The sequence below is a fragment of the Fusarium sambucinum genome, chromosome I (assembly GCF_050947815.1).
Source record: "Fusarium sambucinum isolate potato_lamoka chromosome I, whole genome shotgun sequence".
NCBI lineage: Eukaryota > Fungi > Ascomycota > Sordariomycetes > Hypocreales > Nectriaceae > Fusarium > Fusarium sambucinum.
Genome location: NC_139294.1, coordinates 11,831,397 through 11,850,222, shown reverse-complemented (window position 1 = coordinate 11,850,222; position 18,826 = coordinate 11,831,397). Strand labels below are relative to the sequence as shown.

The following is an 18,826-nucleotide window of genomic DNA, read 5'->3' as shown; positions in this document are numbered from 1 at the left end:
TGCGCTTAGCTGCGCCTTATAACGGCTCCACCATTTTCAGGTATATGCATCTCTGGCTATATTAACTACAAGGGTATTTTATGCTTGGCATACTGCATTGCATTACATTGTCAGATTGACTTGACATCGGGTTGTTGTCGGTCCCGGAGCGACAAAGTCTCGAGTTGGCCGGTGGGATAACAAATAAGTGGATCCCACGTGATGAGGAGGATCGTAAATATGTACTCAAACTTGACTTTATTCCATACTTTAAGATGAGTCCAGGTTCAAGGGCCGACTATGGTTGAAGTCAATTTGCACATCTCGTGTTATGGAAAGTGACAGTCGTCGTCGGTATCTTGAACATCGGTCCGATGTTAGTGCCGATACCGATCTTCGGTAGTTCTACACAATGGCGCGAGGCCGATCGGCAGACGGACAATCGGGGGGTATGATTCCGACTATTCACAAACACTTATATCGATACTACTCACTATAAGATTGATAGGATATCTATACAATTCAGAATCAAATATTTGTATTCAAAGAAACATGACATCCTTCGCCTCACTTGTAATTCGTGCGCAGAAGATACATACCCAAGTCCCAGCACTGGGTCTGTGTCGCGTCGTTGCTATCAGCGCAGATCGCATCGTCGCAGTTTCCACAGAACCCCATGGCTTGGACGAGTACATCGGGCCGGACACTATCGTCTTTGATGAGCCCAACAGTACTGTCCTACCATCCTTCGACGATACTCACACTCACCTCATGGTTGCTGCCATGAGCCAATTCGACGTGCCTGTGCATTTGGCAAAGAACATACCTACTATGCTTGACATGTTGCGTCAACGTGCCGATAGTACACCTATCGGTGAATGGATCATGACCACAGCCAATTGGCAGGAGTTCAATCTCGAAGAACAGCGGTTTCCGACACGACAAGAACTGGATAATGTGTCCACACAGCATCCGATCATAGTCAAGCGCGGCGGTCACAACATTGTTGCCAATTCTGTAGCCTTAGATTTGGCCGGCATCACGGACAAGACAGTATCCCCAGAGGGTGGTGTTATTGGCCGCGACAACGATGGCAATCTCAACGGGTTATTACAAGATAATGCACTCACTCCACTATTTGCCGTTTTGCCCCAGCCGAGTTTCGAAGAGTCTGTCCGTGGCATCGAAAGTGCATCAAAATCGTATGCAGCAACTGGTATCGGCTGCGTCCGCGATTGTGCAGTTTTTGCCAATCAAATGAAGCTCCTCAAAGCGGCTCACGATGAAAAAAGACTCCACGTTCGGTTACGTGTTTTAATTGCGGCTATCGGAATGACAACTGTCGCCGAAATCGAGAGCCTCCTTGACGAAGTTGAGCAATGGCGTTGTCTAGACACAGACCCATGGCTACAAGTGTGGGGTATCAAGTTCAGTATCGATGGTGGTATCGAAGCCAGCGCTACCGAAAGCCCGTACCTTGCCAGACCGGATCATGGGTGCTGCGGACCTACTGACTTTCGCGGTACTCTGACTTGGGATCCTGATACCCTTGAAGAAGCAATGGAGATGGTCCTTCGCCGGGGTTGGAGAATTGGAACTCATGCCTTTGGTGATCGAACTGTCCGTGTTCTCCTAGACGTATACCAAAGTATAATGAAGCGTTGTCCTGATATACCTTCAGGGTCTCTGGTCATAGAACATGGGGGTCTTGCACATAGCGACCAACGGGCTCGAGCCATCAGACTTGGGATCCCAGTGACCGTGCAGCATCCTTTATTGCACGATGCTGCTGGAATACAAAGCCAATACATTGGCGAAGAGCGAGAGAGCCACCTCTTTCCGGTTCGTCAGTGGATTGATGAAGGAGCAGATATTTCAGCTGGATCAGATTACCCTGTCGGTGCGTATGGTGCCATGAACTCAGTTTGGGGTCTTACAACGCGCCAAACTGTTTTGGGTGTCTTGGGTCCAGAACATGCTATTTCCAGACAGGAGGCTATTGATCTTCACACGACAAGAGCAGCGAAGCTGACAAAGGAAGAGCAGCATCGGGGTCGCATTCGTCCTGGGTTTCTCGGTGATCTCACCGTCTGGCCCAGTGATCCTCTAATCGTACAACCAGAGGAGCTATTGCATCTACAACCAAGCTATACAATCATAGGAGGGACAATTGTATATAAAAATAGTATATCACAGTGTCAATATGCCAATTAGAGGGTTATATAAATACGTTCAAGACGCCATGCATTTAATATCTTTCCAAATTGATTGGCAGTTCATCATCTGGGGATATCCTTGTGAGATAAAGATTGACAAGATAACATCGTTCATTATTGTGGGGATATCCGTTTTAGTTGCTCACGCCTTTTTACGCCCTGTGGCGCCCTTTTACGCCCTTGCGCCGTTGGTGTTGGAAAGGCGGCATTACCAGTAGTGAGATGCCGAGAAAAGCCGAGTGGTCACCCAGTCGCGCAACTATCATCTATATCAACCCAACTGTTAGTTGTCTGGCCTGACAGCAATAACATAGGTGCTTTGTTAGTCTAATCTCGCATCTAATCACCTACGCACCACCCTTACTCCAGCAACAACATGAGTACATCACCAGAGCGCCCTCTCGATGCGTCCCGACTCAAAATCACCAAAACAGACAAGCTCAATCCAATTCCCGAACCTGGCTCAGCCGAGCTTTGGGCGCAGAATGCATGCTGCGACCACATGGTTATTGCTCGTTGGAGTGTCGACCAAGGGTGGGAAGCGCCTGAACTAAAGCCTTTTGGGGACATTTCCATATCACCAGCTGCATCGTGTCTTCACTACGCCACACAGTGCTTTGAGGGTATGAAGGTTTACCGCGGCTTCGATGGCAAACTGCGACTGTTCAGACCCGAGCGAAATGCCAAGAGACTTGTTATGAGCTCTCAACGAGTCTCACTACCTGCATTTGACGAGGAGGAGCTAGTGAAATTAATCAAGGCACTGGTCCGGTTAGATTGCCCTCGTGAGAAACCCACATAGTCCCCTCTACGTTTTCTCTTTACTAATAAGTCTGTCAAGGATGGCTTCCCAAAGACAAGCCTGGGAACTTCCTGTATATTCGCCCTGCCGTAATTGGCAATGGCCGACAAATTGGAATTCAGATTCCAGCCGAGGCTACTATTATTATACTTATGGTAGCTTGGCCTGACTACTCCTCTGAGACACCTCCTGGCGCCCCTCCAAAACAACCGGGACTTCGTCTTCTTGCCTCAGAAAATGGATCTGCACGGGCTTGGCCAGGCGGCTTTGGTTACGCCAAAATTGGTGCTAACTATGGACCTAGTTTCCTTTCACTGGGCGAGTGCCGTAAGAGAGGTTATGATCAAATTCTTTGGGTCTTGGGCCCAGACTCTCAGGTCACTGAGGCTGGTGCCAGTAACTTTTTCGTGCTTATCAAAAACCGTGATACCGGGCGTCCCGAGCTCATTACGCCGCCTCTGGATGACAAGATCATTCTGGAAGGCATCACTCGGCAATCTGTCTTGGATCTAGCTCGGTCGAGACTATCAGATCAACTGGATGTAGTCGAAATCAAATTCAACATGCATGATCTGAAGGCAGCTTGGAAGGAGGGACGCATTCTTGAAGCTTTTGTATCAGGCACAGCTGTAAGTTACAAAAAGCCATGAGCTTTACTATGATAACAACTAATAGAGTGCAGTTCTTCATTTCGTCCGTTTCAGTCATTGCTTTCGAAGGAGAAGACATCGATATTCCGCTGAAAGGGTCCGTCCCCCCTGGAGGATGCGCTGAAACTATTAAAGGGTGGCTGAGAGATATTATGTTTGGTAATGTAGATCACGAGTGGGGGATTGTTGTCGAAGAAGAATAGAAGACGGCATCAGTCTCGTCTACATAACAAACAAGTACAATGAGGAAAGAAAAGATGTAATTAAACATAGTTAGTTACGATATCAAAAGTAACAATTGCTACCGTCGAGGTTATGCATTTATCTTGATACGTTCACTAGACATTCCATCAGTGGACCGCTAATGCTCCTTTTAATATCTAATGCCTTTTGAAAGCCATGTTCTCTAACCCAAGTCCGGTTCCAGCTATAACTCTGACGTATCAACGTGAAGTTGCGAAGCGACCAGCGAAAGCTTTATGTGAAACATGTATCCACTCTAGCTTCAACAATGTCGTGACTAAAGAAACGTTTAGAACTTTGTATCACCCCAATTATCAAGAGGCTACTTACATCGCTAGTTAAATACGGTAGGAGGTGTAAATAGTTGTAGTGAGTTGAGTAGCATCGACAATTCAGGAACATCGCCAGTGATGTCATCCCAAGCCAAGAGCTTGCCTGTTTTGGCAATGATCATTTTGGTAAAAATATCAGCCAGTTTCCTGCTGTCCCATATACCTTCTCTCCTGTCAAGTAACCGGAGAAGATGGACACCTCGCCACTGAATATCCGTATCCGGGCATGCTATAGTAGCAAGGGCTACTTGTGGGATAATACTGCCCTGGAACGTAAATATATGTCGTTTATCGTCTCCGAGACTGTTAATGACTTTATCCGCTGTCTGTAATATATTGACACAGTCAGCTATCTCCAGGTCGTCATATACCGACGTTAATTTCGTAGCTGCATTCCAAGTTGCTTGTTCTAGTTCAAGAGTTCTCATCAAATTCAGCTCTTTATTAGAGGCTGTTGCAGGATCAAAGGTCTGCTGAAATACCTTGAAACGAGTATCCCACTTGTGATAAAGTGCGATTGATCTTGTTTCTCTATCACCAAACTTTGATGTGGTATCAATGGGATAAGCATCTTCGCAAGAAGCATTTCCACTTGCCTGATCTAGACCATCACCGTAGAACTCAACGTCAAAAGCGCTTTCAATACGCATCAACGACGATGCTGCTGCCTGGACGGAGGTGAAAGGGGTATTGATATCTTCTGAAATCCTCGTCTTGTGACTTCTCGCCCAATTTGTAAGCTCCGAAACAAGTTTGGGGGGAGGCTTATCCCCTAAGTAAAGAAATAAGTCCGATGCTAAGCCACACAATGAAGGATAAATGGCGTCTATAAATTCAGCCGTGTCGTCTTGCTTGCACCTGGCGCCTTCGACATTCAAAAGCGCGTTCCTGGAAATTTGCGATTGACCCAGACTATTGAGTAGGGAAAGGGCAGCTTCGAGGTGTCGAGTTACGTTCACATGTCGCCCATATAGGTTATCTATACAGATGAATATCAGGCAGCATGTTAAAACTTCCCGAAGATCCTTGTACGACAAGCTTATGTTTTCTTGAATTGTCCGAATGGCGTTATTGTACTGCCGAATAGATGCCATCTCATAAAGATGTGCAAGAGACTGAGCCATGGGCCCCGTTTGGTAAAGAAATTTGAAGGATTTATGCGCACTTCCGAGGGCGCAAATCGCGGCTTTTACTGGCTTGGAGCTATGGCCCATCGGCAAGACATAAGTTTGCCAAAAGTCCATGGAATTCAACGAATTCGTCAACTCGGGGACCGTGAAGATTCGAAAATGGTGACTGAACTGAGACTCTGTAGAAGGGTCAAGTGTCTCTAACATCGAAGGAGCTGATAACGGACAGCGCGGAGTCGGAACATGGCATCGGGCTATAAGTTTGGAGTGGTGTTCAGGTCGAGAAACAATCGTTGTTTTTCGTATGTTGTTGTTTGCAGTAGACTGTGCGTAGCCGTCACACACGTGTTTGTCTTTCTCACAACGTTGACAGGTTGGTTTTCTCTCGTCGCATTTGAGATGACGAATTCTGAAAGAGCAACCAAGGTTAGTAAGAATTCCCCGTCATGTTCCCCACGGAGTAGCCTACTTGCTATACCGTTTGGTTAACTGCTGATCTAAACTCTATGAGGTGATACTGAAGCCTTACCATGTTATACACCCAGTCCTTACTTTGGGAGCACTAGCTCGCTTCCTCTTTGCCTTCTCAGTCCTTTCAGCCATGTGGAGAGCTGGTAATGAAGATTGATAGATTGCCTATTAATGAACTCTTCTGAACATAATGATAATGGCACGCGTATAATAAGAGTAACGGCAAGATCTGAAAGAATTTTTTACCTGTGATCGGTATTAGTCATCCGATTCGTATTCTCCTAGCTATTACTAGTTAGCTCCAAATCTTATTTCCATAGTGAGGACCCAGCCCCTGCCAGCTGGTGGCGCGGTTCTACGATCACGACTATGTATCAAAATCCTCATAACTTGAAAAGGAGACTTCGTAAAACACACTCTACGTGAAAGGTTTACCATTCCGAACTCCGCAAAGCCTGTAACAAGTGGAGGAAGGTAGCAATGGCGATAGCCTATGCATGAATTCTTATTTTTTTAATCTCGAAACTCGCCATATAGCGTCATGCTATCGAAAAGAATCCCTAGTTACTACCAAAAAGTCGCGTGATGTTCTCAGCCGCGATTTGCGCCGTCTCATATGCGCCATGAACACAGCCTGTGCCAGTACGCGAACAATGTTCGCCAGCAAATTGTAACCTGGAACTCGTGTTCTTGTCAAGAGCATCCCATAGTACTCTTGGGTCATCGCCAACCTTGGCTGTTGAATAAGTACCGAAACCAGCAAATTCATCTTTCGTCCAACTTGTAACCTTAGCCTCTATCATACGAGGTAAAGATTTGTATGGCTCCGTCCTGAAAAGTTCCAGTAATGGCTCAAAATACTCAAATAGTTGTTGCTGGTTGCTCCCCATTGACTCGACTTCATGGACGACAGGAGGAGATAACAAGACACAAATCTTTCTCGCGTCTGACATCACCCATAGGTTTGTCGCCACAAAGCATTGCGAAAGTACAGGGTACTTATGGCATTCGCTCTCTTCTGCTAGACTCGCAGGGGTAGGGATATAGATGAGGTTGTCGTTATGTTTAGACCAGAACACATCGGCAAACTCAAAGATGACTTTGCCTAGCGCTCCGTAACTGATCTTTGAAATGCCAGACGCTATGTCCGCAGGTACTTCCGGCTTGAATAGTAGTTTGTTCCGTTGCAAAACACCGAGAGGCACGGTGATGATCACAGCGTCGGCTTCAAATGTAGTCGTGCTACCGTCCTTGGCATGACGAACATCTAAGGCAATGGCATTGGGTTCTGTCGTGCGATCCCAAACAACTCTTTCCACGATTTGGTTGTATAGTACTGTCCCCGGAGAATTAATCACGGTGCTCCCAACAAAGTTCACAACCTTGTCGTAGCCACCCTTGACGTATAAGTCCCGCTGAGGTGGCAGCATCTCGTTTAAGAACATGGAGGAAATCTCGTTCAACGGAAGACCCAATGTGTTCTCTACGATTTTCAGAGCTTCCGGTGCCCATTGTTTGTCGTCCTCAGTAATCAACTGATGTTGATCCACGAAACTGCGGATATGATGCTCAGCTGAAATGTCAGGTCCATGAGGGTTCTTTTGGAGCCAATAATTGAGATAGTCGATGAACTCGTCCGTCACATTGACAGCCTTGAAGTTAGGCCCGGCAGGGCCAAATTCGGTGAAGTACAACGGGCTGCCGTCGTCGTAATAATACTCAATCCCTAGTTGTGAGATGAGTTTGACTAAAGGATTATATGCTGTAGCATGCATCCAGGAAGCACCTAGGTAGGTGTCAGTAATCCTTTTTGGACCTGTCGCAGAAGAGAGACAGCATCTATACAACATAGTAGAAGTTTAAGATTCGGACTTACCTAAATCAATGCAACCAGAATCCTCACGATCCGTGAGAATACGCCCGCCCACCCGGTCTCTTACCTCCAGAACGACGACGTCAAAGCCTCGGGCCATGAGGAGTGATGCAGAATGCAGACCGGCGATACCGGCGCCGACCACAATCACCTTCTTCTTCTGGAGACGGTTGCCATTGCACGCAGCTCCTTGGATGTTTTCCATTGCAAAGTTCAGTAGATCGCAATTGCTACTGTGAAGAGCCGCGAGCTAATACTTGAATGGATTACTGGCGAGAGTAGAGATTGTAGAAATATCTGTTTTTCCAAGTTAAGAATTTCTTATACTTATAGATGTGGGCAAAATTGCCTAACTTGGTACCGACGGGTCCTCCCGAGCTAAAGCAGGAAATATCCACATTTTGAGTACTTTTAGTAAGATATTAATTTCTCCGCAAGCTCCGATTGGACCTTTCGTACAGAGACGAATTATAGATACGTTTAAAAGTCCGGCTCCTGTGACCGATAGGAAGACAGTGATTGGTAGTACTACGCTCAATAACCCCTCACGAATAACGATGCACCACTTTACGTTCTGTCCGCGATGGCAAGCTTAGATACCCTACAGGGTTTAGAGGCTCTAGGCCCGTTTCTATAGAATGAAAAATCCTCCAAACTATTATAGTACGGAAAAAGATGAAGAAAGACAACGTTGAAACAAATGAAACGATAAAGATATATCGCCAGAATTGGGGGTTATTCCTGAAAGTCTGTGGGTAGAGAGGACTGAATTATGATCTGAAAAAGCAACACCCATTACCCCATGATGTGAGCATACCTGATCCTATGAGGCTGGCTGCTGATTCGGTGGGATTCAAATTCTGTGTAAACCTTTACACAACACTGCCTTTAATACTCCTGGTGACAGCTCATGCGAGCCTCAAGCTCATCTATAACGCTCTCGATAATTGACTCCTGAACAATACCACCTTGCCAGGTAACACTCAGTGTCAAAGGCCCACCCTTAACACTGACACAGTTAAAGCCTAGCGCTGGACCAGCGACAAAGCCACATTGCGTAAAGACTAGCTTTTCGAGCTTGATACCACTGCCCTCGGGCGGAGATATGCTTAGTATAAGTCCCAAGTTGGAAAGCTCATAAGTATACTGTCTCTTTTGACCACCTTGGCTTTTGCAATACTGAAACTTGTCCGGCATTTGAGCAAGTTGCCTCGCCATGTTATTTCCGTGAGGAAATTGTTTGACCTTGGTGACTATATCGTCACTGAAGAAGCGTGCAAGTTCCACAATATGCTTTTCTTCCGAGTCGGAATAAGCATCACAAGCCACTGTCTTGTCTAATTCTTCATGGTGAACGTAAGTAGTTAGATATGAGATGTGGTTGAGGATGTCTTTGTCGGAGACTCTTGTATGCTGTCGTATCTGAAAGGGTGTTACAGATCGGAACCCCAGAGTAGAACCTTCATCAATGCCCTCTTTCTTTAGTGCTCGTTGAAGAGCAGTACAGATGTATGCATGCAGTAGTCCAGTCAGAGTAACCTTGGCTAGTTTGCACTTTCGTAGAATACGGCAGACTACCTCTGGGACAAAAGTGATGATGCGAACCCGGCTTTCAAAATCTGTCTCAGGGGTCGGTGAAATGTCGTCACCTGCCCAAACCGGTTGATTAGGGTTACTTTGACTGTTGCAGGGTATACATTTGCATGGCGAAATGTCCATACATTCTTCGACTGTTGGTGGTATACTTAGAGTCTCATCCAACTTCAAAGGCCATCGGGCAGGTATGACCAAATCCAAAGACAATTGGAGGTTATCCATAAGCGAGGAATGGAACGCGATACCACTAAGACCATCAGCAATCGCATGGTGCGCGAAGAATGCAATGTCTAGCCTTGGGAGAGTGCCAAGTCCAGTGCTCAGGTCATCAGTCAAATGCTCAATGACAATAACCTTCCATGCTGGTTTATTGTGGGACCATGAATTGGCGTGGAATCTACCCAAGATTTGAGACATTGCTGTGTCTAGGTCGTCACTGTGCTGACTGGGAAGGACTTCTAAGACATCTTGTCGATTGATTGTATGAAGCGGCTTAAATAAAGGAATATCCTCTTTGAGTTCGTCAGAGATTCCATAGCGTAAACCGGGATGTTGTCTGATCGTTGCTTGTAGAGAAACCTCTAGGGTAGGGAGAATGTCTTGCAGACTGGAGGGCCCGTTTGATGTGTCGATCGTGAAAGACGATGTGACACATGCGGAGCGGTATTGGCCTAGGGTATGTCGGGCAGAGTAGTATTGTCCTATGACACCTGAAGAAATATTAGAACTTAGATCTCCAGAAACATTAAATGATAGCCTGAGACAACTGCTATCGATGAAACATAGCTCGGATTAATATAAATAAATAGGAAGAAACATACCCAGTGACACTGATTTGTGTTCAGCCATTAGACGTTGTTCAGTCTTTGTGGTGCTTGGATATTTACTACAAGGAGAAGAGAAAGAGCCACCAAACTAAGAAACGGACAGAGGGGAACATTTGAGTTTTAAATCCCAGACTGAGTCATTTTATTAGTCAAGGTACCGGTATTACCCGTCATTCTCCGGATAGCCATGGAAATGTTGTCGATGAGTGGATTCTGACATGACCTACTACATTCTAGAGTGGCTATTCATTATGCCACCACCACTACATCGATGCAAAGGATATGATATGTTTGTATTACTCAATCTTGTATGCTACTTCGTTGAAACCTGTTTACTTATCAAAACCTTCAAATACCAACTTCTCTCCTGAGATACCGCCGTTACGATTTAATTTCATCGCCTCTTCCACAGTAGACGGGCTAAGCTGTCCAACAACACGAATGGGAGACGGTTGCAGAGATCCGTTACTCAGCCAACTTTCCAATTGGCCATGAAACTCTACACTAAGATGATGGTCTTCCATCTTGACCTATAACAAGTATTAATTCGTGATCTTTGTCCCCATGCTGAAGCGGTTTCCTGGGTAACCTCGCAAAGCGATGCCGTCAGTACTTACAGGCCAATGTGCTTTGCCACGATAATTGTGTTCAGTGGGAAAAGCCGTAAAGACAAACACGTCTGTGACTTTAATGTGCGAGGGAACATCTTGCGTGTTCGCTTTTCCTGGTCTGACTGTACACAGTACTCCTTCAGGATGGCCAATGGCCTTGGCTGCAGTTGCCGAGGAAGTCTCATTCCCGACTGTATCAAAAACATGTCGTAGATCTGGCAGTGCGGCCTTGATCTTCGCAATTGCCTCATTGTCATTGTAGTCAAAGACATGAGTTGCTCCAGCCCGTCGAGCCTTGTCAAAGTTTCGAGGACTACAGGTTGTAGCGACTTCGATATTGTAAAGCTTGGCTAACTGGATTGCGTAATAACCCACAGTAGCTTTATTTGAATATCAGCAGGTATTATGTCAAATGATGTCCTAAGAACACGTACTGTTACCTCCCCAAATCAAGATAGACGCCTTGTTAGATGATGCGTCACGATTGACTGCAAGGCAATCTTTGGAGAATAGAGCAAGCCAGGCCGTATTACCTGCCAAAGGCACCGAAGAGGCTTGAGCTGGGCTCATCGTGGTAGGTACTTTGAAAGAAAGGCGCTCGTCTGCGATCGTGTACATGCTGCAGCTCAACATTAGCTAGACCTCAAGACTAAATCCATAGCTGGAGCTCACGAGTATGCCCCTAAGCCTTTGATCTCTCCTAATGCATGTATGAGCTATCAGTAGCAGAAATCGGAGAATTTTGCAAACTCACCGCCCCAGACAAAACCCGCGACTTTATCGCCAGTTTGTAACTTTGTCACGTTCGGATGGACGCTGACTACCGTACCAGAAAAGTCACATCCCAGCACGGCGCCGTCTCCGAAGGCGTTAACATCAAGCGCAAGCTCTATACCACGTTAGAAATAGAGCGGTATGAGGATCATTGTGGGATGGATGTACGGTCCGTCGGATTGAAAGCTGCATATTCAACCTTGACATAAACTTGATTTTCTGCTAGATGAGGTAGAGTGACCTTGTCTTGAACAAACGATTTGCCTTGTTGAATTAAGGCGTTGGACTCCATGATTAGGTAATTGTGTCACAGTGGTGGCTAAGGTAGATTTATAAATTAGAGAGAATTAATTTTAGGGGTAGTCCCTTTATAGAAGAATGCTGTACAGTTACCATTCCCCGCACTCAGTGTTTCCACAAATCCCCCATAATATTTTTATCAACCTGTGCCCGCCTATATACGCACTCAAACTGTCCAACATTAATATTCAATCATTTGCAATTGGACATTTTATATACTGACAGGGATAAATTTCACTTTCCTTAGATCCCAAACTCCACTTCTTGCGTAAATATCAGCCTGGAGAACAGCTAATATGCCTTCCTCGGATTTGGCACGAGCAATAATAGCACTTCCATTGATGGAAAGCCCATCGAGTGTGGCGCCTCCCATTTGGAAGAGACCAGAGTCAATGTGCTGAATCATCTCTTTGACATGAGTCCTGTCGAGTATTTGCTTAGGGTTAATTAAAATAGGGCTTCATTGTGCTACTTACTCTCTCACCCTCATTCGCGTATTGAGCGATCCTTCGACGTCTGGGATAAGGACAATCCATTCTGTCACAGTGTCTGGTACCACGGTTGTCGTCATGCTGATTTGGAGGTCTGGATCAAAACAACATCCTAACAACCATCTGTATTGCACTTTATCATTCAGACAACGCCCTACGTCCTGCGCTGTACACCTTGCGCCCTACGCCCTATGGCTTTTGAAATGACATAAATACGCCCAAACATGCGCCTTTGGGTTGAGTCTGTTGTCAATTCCTTGGCGTAAGGGATCCTGTCTGGAACTTAGTTCCCATCGGGTGAAGTGGCTAGCGCCTCCGGAACGTTTCGCATGTATTGTCGCACCCGGAACGTTCCAAACCCCTGTATTTATTACACTGACTTTTCTTAGAATGGGCATGAACTTCTGGTCATATTAACCACATGTTTACTTTGTGCTCGGTCTACTGCATTGCATTAAGTAACGGAAGTATTCTCACAATGACTCATTCACGTCATTAGACTAGAGATGTGCCAAAGCGGGGTTTGAGAAGGGCGTAAAGTTTTGCGCCCTGTGGAAAATAATGTGCTCCAATATGATATCCGATGGTCGCATTCTCATATCCCATACTCTCAATCAATTCGATCTGGCTAGAGACGGGCTCAAGATGAGTTCGGAACAATCTCCACCCAATGGCTCGTCCTATGATGAACATGACTGGCTGTTTTGGGTTCACCAGCCTCAGCACAATTCCATTAGCCTGACGGCGGATGCTACTGACCTAGCCGACGTTACGGCCAATTCCCTGGATACAGCTGTCTCCCTCGACTGTGTGTCTCAGCCAAGACTATCTGATCTTCAAGCCAATGAGTGGGAGACAGCAGACACAAGCCTCGTGTATGATTTCACACCCAGTCTCAACGACCAATTTGCCGACTCAGCTTTATCGTCGAGCGGATACTATGGAGTACCATCGGACTCGTCTGCGGGATCAATAGATTCCGCCCCGTCTTCAACGTCACCTGCTCGTATAAGACGAAGGAGACGACAAATACACCGAAATCGTGCTCAGCCACGAGATCGGGAGACAAACGATAGAAGATACCAATGCACATTCTGTACCGATGCTTTCAAAACGAAGCATGACTGGCAAAGACATGAAACAACTATGCATTTGAGTCTTGAGCAATGGAAGTAAGTCAGACGAAGGCAACACCCGATTCACAGTAACTGACTCTCTGATAGATGTTCTATGTACGGTCCGACGATACAGCGCTCAGACGGACGCACCTATTGCGTCTTTTGTAACTTTCCCGATCCTTCAGATGAACATCCCGAATTACACAATTACTCGGCTTGTGTCGCTCAGCCAGATGAAGCACGATTATTCCACCGTAAAGACCATTTGCGACAGCATCTTCGCCTGTTTCATCGAGGCTGTAACTTTAACGAATCCATGAAGAACTGGCTTTCATCGATAGACAATGTCAAATCCCGATGCGGATTCTGTGATGCTGAGATGGGAACCTGGACAGATCGACAAAAGCATCTAGCGGTACACTTTCGTACCGGATCTGATATGAAGGAATGGAAAGGCGATCGAGGGTTTGACCAAGAAATCGACGAAATTGTTGAAAACGACATACCTGCGTTTCTAATTGGCGAACAACGACTTACAATGGAACCCTTCTCAGCGTCAAAAGCAGATCATCGAACGAACGAGCCTCTTCCAGCCTCTCATAGCAGCGATGAACCTGGCCCTGGACTATTCTCGAGTCAAATGGAAGTGCTCCCGAGCAGTCATTCCCATCGAGAAATAGAGCGGCGTTTACTGCGATACGTCTCTACTGAAATTTCTCAAGGGCGTGTACCTTCGGACCGTCAAATACAAAGAAAGACTAGCGAGATTATGTATGGACCGGACAATGCATGGGATGCCACATGGGCTGATAACACCCAATGGCTTGACATGTTTAGGAAGAAAGCTGGATTAATAAGTTTACCGCTTAGTGGAGGGAAGAATGCGTTTGTAGGATTTGATGCTATATAGTGTAGTACCAAAAGTACTTCCGCATCGCGCCAAGAGATAGTAATCAACTTCTTCCTCTTGCAACCTCAGTCAACTGGCAAGCCAACAATAAGACAGTCAATGCCGGCTTTGTTGAACATAGCCAACAACTGTCACAGAGTACTTCCACTAGGGATCCCTATAGGCAGGCCAGTGAGACAGCGAGCTAGTCAGGGATGTCTATTGATGTAACGCCATCACTAGCGCGAATTTATCGCCCTGTTAGAGGGAAAATAAAAGGGACTAGACAATGGTTTTCATAGATTTCCACCAATAACAGACATAACGAAGGATCTGCGATAAACTTCGGTGTGTAACGGGCATACTGCTGAGTATACTTCCTAATTATAGAAAGGGATACGTCGCTGGAACTTGTCGCAAGTGTCTATTCTCGTCCCAAGATATATGAATACTGTGTAGTCAGGCAGTATAATCGGGCTATCAGAGAAAAGCTCAGTATACTGGTCTGTAAGCAGAACAGCCTGTTATACTTGCAAACAGCTTAAGCATGATACTTAGCTAGTGTGTGATGAGAAATAGATCTGCAATCACTTTTGATTACTCCGGCTATATTTGTGCCGATTAGCCAATTATCATCTATTGAGTTTATAGATAGCTTTTATCTGATAAGATTAAGACTTATCTTTTTGCTCCACATATACAAAAGAGTGACAGCAAATTATACTTCTTTAGGCAGGTAGTAAGTAGTATTGGTTGAATTGTGGTTTTCTAGCCAAGTACCTACCTGAATAGTATTGATAGGCTACTAGACTTACTAGTCTTCTACCCATCAGTGAGCTTTCCTCCCATTGTATCGGCAACTATGCGCCGAGTAGTCACGCCTTGCAGCATTCGACAAAGAACTTTTGTATGCCACATCAGACTCACTCGGCTTTAAGACCAGATGGAGGCAGTTGAACCTATTGTCGGTCGCTCAACCAAGCAAGATTACCGACTATACATCCACACGACACGTATATAAGTACTATTTGTGTCAGTCTTTCAGGCATATGCCAACTACTCTCTGCTCAGCACTATTCTGACCTAGCTATGCTATCTAAATCTCTTCTTTTGGGCTTTGGCGCCATCCGTGTTGTCCATGGCTGGGGTGTTTTAGGTCATGCCACTGTTGCCTACATTGCTCAACATTTTCTCGACGACGATGTTGCCTCCTGGTAAGTGCCCACGACTATGCTGCATGCTTAGCACATATTGATTTCAGAATAGGACGCAGGGTCTTCTAGGTGATACTTCAGACTCCTACCTTGCCAATGTTGCTTCGTGGGCCGACACCTATCGCACAACTGCAGCTGGAAAATGGTCTGCCCCCTTGCACTTTATCGATGCAGAGGACATCCCACCAACAAACTGCAACGTGGACTATGATCGTGACTGTGGCAGTTCTGGATGCTCTATTTCCGCCGTCGCCAACTACACACAGCGTGTAGCAGACAATCGTCTTTCCAAAGCCAACCAAGCTGAGGCTCTCAAATTCCTCGTCCACTTTTTGGGCGACATCACCCAGCCACTACACGATGAGGCCTACGAGGTTGGCGGAAATGAAATCAAGGTTACCTTTAACGGGTATTCCGGTGATAACTTGCACTCTGACTGGGATACTTATATGCCCGAGAAATTGATTGGTGGCCACGCCTTGGCTGATGCGCAGTCGTGGGCAAAGACACTCATCGCCGATATCGTTTCTGGCTCATACAAGTCCAAAGCTGCTTCTTGGGTTGCACACAGCGATGTGACTAATCCTATAACATCAGCAACTGCTTGGGCCTCAGATGCTAATGCTTATGTCTGTACTGTGGTGATGCCCAAAGGCGCAGCAGCGTTGCAGAATGGCGATCTCTACCCTACCTACTATAACTCGGTGATCCCTACCATCGAGCTCCAGGTTGCCAAGGGTGGATACCGCCTGGCGCATTGGCTGAACAGTATCTACTCTGCCAAGGTTGCAAAGCGTTCAGTGCATAAGCTGAATATGCGGAAGCCACTGCCAGACTTGATGGGGAAAGATTTACTTCCGAGTCCACGGCCTCTGAGTCGTGCTAAGCTTGCGCGAGAAGCAATGGGTGGGAGCTGCTGTACCTCAGGACATTCTCATTAGAAATTACATGCAGGTGGTATAATGGATATTAGAGCTGGAAAGACATATAACTAGTTATATTTAGTGTAACTAGCAAGGCTTAAAGATTCCAAACATTCCTTTCAATTTTATCCCTGAATATTCAACTGCTAAACTTATTATCTCGTCTATTGTATCACGTTACTGATGTAATCATAAGGTCTAATAACAAATAAATAAAAGAACCTAATATTGAAGGGTTGATATTAACTGGGTGAGTGAGTGCAGAGTTGAAAGTGATAAGTTTATCAGGGGCATATCAGCTACTAAAGCCATTAACCGATGGGAGGTATTTTACTTTAGCTAACTTTAATGACATGAGCTGAAAGGGTAAAGGCTTTATAACCTGCAAGTTATATTAGCTTAGTTCTACTACCAGATATCTTTTAGGGCATAATAGCATTATCTTCAAAGGATAGTATACATATAATATTGATGAGAACGAGATATGATATGGAGAGTTTCTGAAGACTGATTTCGATATACGATACTAAAGAGTCACCTGCTGATTAAAACTAGCCACAATCCTTTTTGTCCTTCGATTAAAGTGCGCATGAGTCGCCCACTGACCCAATCCCGCGAACGGTCCGCCGGCACTCATACCAAAGACATGCTTTTGATGTGAAGCGTCGATCTGCTTCGTGACCTTTTTCTTCAGCTTCTTGTTGCTGTTCATATACGTCCCCGCAAGTACCTGCATAATGACCCTAGCCAACCACCAGCAGTTATGCCACTGAATGTGGTACTGAGGCTCCTCACTGTGGACGATCAGCATGAGCTTAGCAATATCGCTCAGACGTGCTTTGTTCAAGTCCAAGTCAGCCTCAGCGAGAACCTTGTCGCCGCAAACAAGCTTTTCTCGAGACGGTGCGATAGTCACAATCAATTGTGCCTGGTCTGTCATGGCGTCCGCAGCTTCAGCCTCTTCAGGGAGATCACCCGTGCGTTCTACACGCATCCAGGATAGTCTTCCGTCGTAGGTCTTGATGCAGAGCAGCAGGTATTCATGTTCGATAATGCTGTACTCTTGAAGCCAGACGGCCTTTGTAACATAGCCGGGAGTTGCATGGTTGATGATGTGTTCGATCAGAGGGCGGTTGTTGTTGCGGCCGATCGGGGCGCCCTCGCTTTCTAGCTGAGCTTGTAAAGAGGAACCATATACTGAAGCGGGCAATGGTGGACCTCTTGATCTGCTGTTTAACATTGTGATGACGGTACTGAAATGTTGGCAAAATTGGTCGTAGGTATATCCAAGTATAGAAGACAATGAGTTTATCTTGTTTAAAAATGTAAGTGTATAGAGATAAATCAATTGCAGGTAGAAACTTTATCAATTTTATACTGTCGCGTTTGTACGCGTGCAATTAAAGTCACAAGCTAGAGCAAGTATGAGTTATCACACCCTTAAAGGTCACGGCCCTGACATGTCCAAATATATCCAGGTATGTCCGTCGGATTTCAAGCAGACAGCCTTGACAAGTAAGCAAGTCTGTCACACAAGCTCTGCGATTCGCTCCCCACCCTCGCACTCGTTTAACTGTTTCAGCCACATCATCTTTCCAGGGCTGCGCCTCATACAATTGAGTAAGATCACAGAGACCTGCAGGTTAACTCCAAGGATTTATCTGTAGAGGTTTATTCCAACTGTATCATCATATACCGCTACGCGAGATTTGATAATAAAGTAACAGCTTTTATTAGCCAATGATTCAATCAAAGTGCCATACTGACTCTGTAATGCTTTTTAAAAGACTTGACTGATTAACAGACTATTTACATCAGGCTGAACTGCGCACCAATCAGGCAGCACACCACAATATACATCAACCCAGAAACTGACACAATAACCCACCCAAATGACCCAACGTAAGCCACCAGACTTAGTGAAATAAAGAAGAAACCAGTGACAATAAGCAAATGCAAAGCCACAGAAACCGCAAGTCCAGCAGGCGTCCACTTTTTAATAGTCTCCTCATCCAGGTCCCCTTTTTTCTTTTGTTTCATCAGCGCAAGGACGCTGCCACTGTACCCAGCCAAAGCGATAGACATTGCGAATGAAAGCCAAGAAACAGCAAGAAACAGTCGGACTGTTTTGAGGGTGAATATTGGTGATTCCCATATGTCGGCGGGATCCGTCATTTCGCCCATTATAACTGCAAAGGTTGAGGCGCCAAAGACGGAGATGGCGATCATGGTGACCACGAAGAAACGGAAGAATTCGAGGTCGTCTCCATCCTTCTTTTGGGCTGTTTTGACTTGTCGTAAAACTTTGTACAGAATTTCTCTCTCGAGATCTTTATTCTGGGGAGGAACCTTGCTTTCGCTAGCAGGGTCGTTGTGTGTAGACATTG

At 45.7% G+C, this 18,826-nt stretch overlaps 10 protein-coding genes across 10 annotated transcripts; 4 read left to right on the top strand and 6 right to left on the bottom strand.

Moving 5' to 3' along the window:
• Positions 1–531: 531 nt before the first annotated feature.
• FSST1_006588 (amidohydrolase) lies at positions 532–2,193 on the top strand (the record flags this gene model as incomplete). Its single annotated transcript, XM_083232972.1, has 1 exon — positions 532–2,193. One exon carries the CDS (start codon positions 532–534, stop codon positions 2,191–2,193), a length of 1,662 nt encoding a protein of 553 aa, XP_083090018.1.
• A 378-nt stretch (positions 2,194–2,571) lies between these two features.
• FSST1_006587 (uncharacterized protein) lies at positions 2,572–3,850 on the top strand (the record flags this gene model as incomplete). Its single annotated transcript, XM_083232971.1, has 3 exons — positions 2,572–2,980; positions 3,037–3,626; positions 3,680–3,850. 3 exons carry the CDS (start codon positions 2,572–2,574, stop codon positions 3,848–3,850), a joined length of 1,170 nt encoding a protein of 389 aa, XP_083090017.1.
• Positions 3,851–6,383: 2,533 nt separating this feature from the next.
• FSST1_006586 (flavin monoamine oxidase family protein) lies at positions 6,384–7,901 on the bottom strand (the record flags this gene model as incomplete). Its single annotated transcript, XM_083232970.1, has 2 exons — positions 6,384–7,609; positions 7,700–7,901. 2 exons carry the CDS (start codon positions 7,899–7,901, stop codon positions 6,384–6,386), a joined length of 1,428 nt encoding a protein of 475 aa, XP_083090016.1.
• Positions 7,902–8,584: 683 nt separating this feature from the next.
• FSST1_006585 (uncharacterized protein) lies at positions 8,585–9,709 on the bottom strand (the record flags this gene model as incomplete). Its single annotated transcript, XM_083232969.1, has 1 exon — positions 8,585–9,709. The coding sequence occupies one exon, from the start codon at positions 9,707–9,709 to the stop codon at positions 8,585–8,587; it is 1,125 nt and encodes a 374-aa protein (XP_083090015.1).
• A 742-nt stretch (positions 9,710–10,451) lies between these two features.
• Positions 10,452–11,796, bottom strand: FSST1_006584 (zinc-binding alcohol dehydrogenase family protein; the record flags this gene model as incomplete). The annotated part of the gene is made up of 6 exons (XM_083232967.1): positions 10,452–10,649; positions 10,737–11,110; positions 11,165–11,349; positions 11,403–11,430; positions 11,485–11,619; positions 11,673–11,796. 6 exons carry the CDS (start codon positions 11,794–11,796, stop codon positions 10,452–10,454), a joined length of 1,044 nt encoding a protein of 347 aa, XP_083090014.1.
• A 219-nt stretch (positions 11,797–12,015) lies between these two features.
• FSST1_006583 (YciI family protein) lies at positions 12,016–12,375 on the bottom strand (the record flags this gene model as incomplete). The annotated part of the gene is made up of 2 exons (XM_083232966.1): positions 12,016–12,226; positions 12,281–12,375. The coding sequence occupies 2 exons, from the start codon at positions 12,373–12,375 to the stop codon at positions 12,016–12,018; spliced, it is 306 nt and encodes a 101-aa protein (XP_083090013.1).
• A 565-nt stretch (positions 12,376–12,940) lies between these two features.
• FSST1_006582 (uncharacterized protein) lies at positions 12,941–14,323 on the top strand (the record flags this gene model as incomplete). The annotated part of the gene is made up of 2 exons (XM_083232965.1): positions 12,941–13,467; positions 13,519–14,323. 2 exons carry the CDS (start codon positions 12,941–12,943, stop codon positions 14,321–14,323), a joined length of 1,332 nt encoding a protein of 443 aa, XP_083090012.1.
• A 1,068-nt stretch (positions 14,324–15,391) lies between these two features.
• Positions 15,392–16,457, top strand: FSST1_006581 (phospholipase C/P1 nuclease domain-containing protein; the record flags this gene model as incomplete). The annotated part of the gene is made up of 2 exons (XM_083232964.1): positions 15,392–15,516; positions 15,569–16,457. 2 exons carry the CDS (start codon positions 15,392–15,394, stop codon positions 16,455–16,457), a joined length of 1,014 nt encoding a protein of 337 aa, XP_083090011.1.
• A 508-nt stretch (positions 16,458–16,965) lies between these two features.
• Positions 16,966–17,679, bottom strand: FSST1_006580 (uncharacterized protein; the record flags this gene model as incomplete). Its single annotated transcript, XM_083232963.1, has 1 exon — positions 16,966–17,679. One exon carries the CDS (start codon positions 17,677–17,679, stop codon positions 16,966–16,968), a length of 714 nt encoding a protein of 237 aa, XP_083090010.1.
• A 569-nt stretch (positions 17,680–18,248) lies between these two features.
• On the bottom strand, positions 18,249–18,824 carry FSST1_006579 (uncharacterized protein; the record flags this gene model as incomplete). The annotated part of the gene is made up of 1 exon (XM_083232962.1): positions 18,249–18,824. The coding sequence occupies one exon, from the start codon at positions 18,822–18,824 to the stop codon at positions 18,249–18,251; it is 576 nt and encodes a 191-aa protein (XP_083090009.1).
• Between the last annotated feature and the right edge of the window lie 2 nt (positions 18,825–18,826).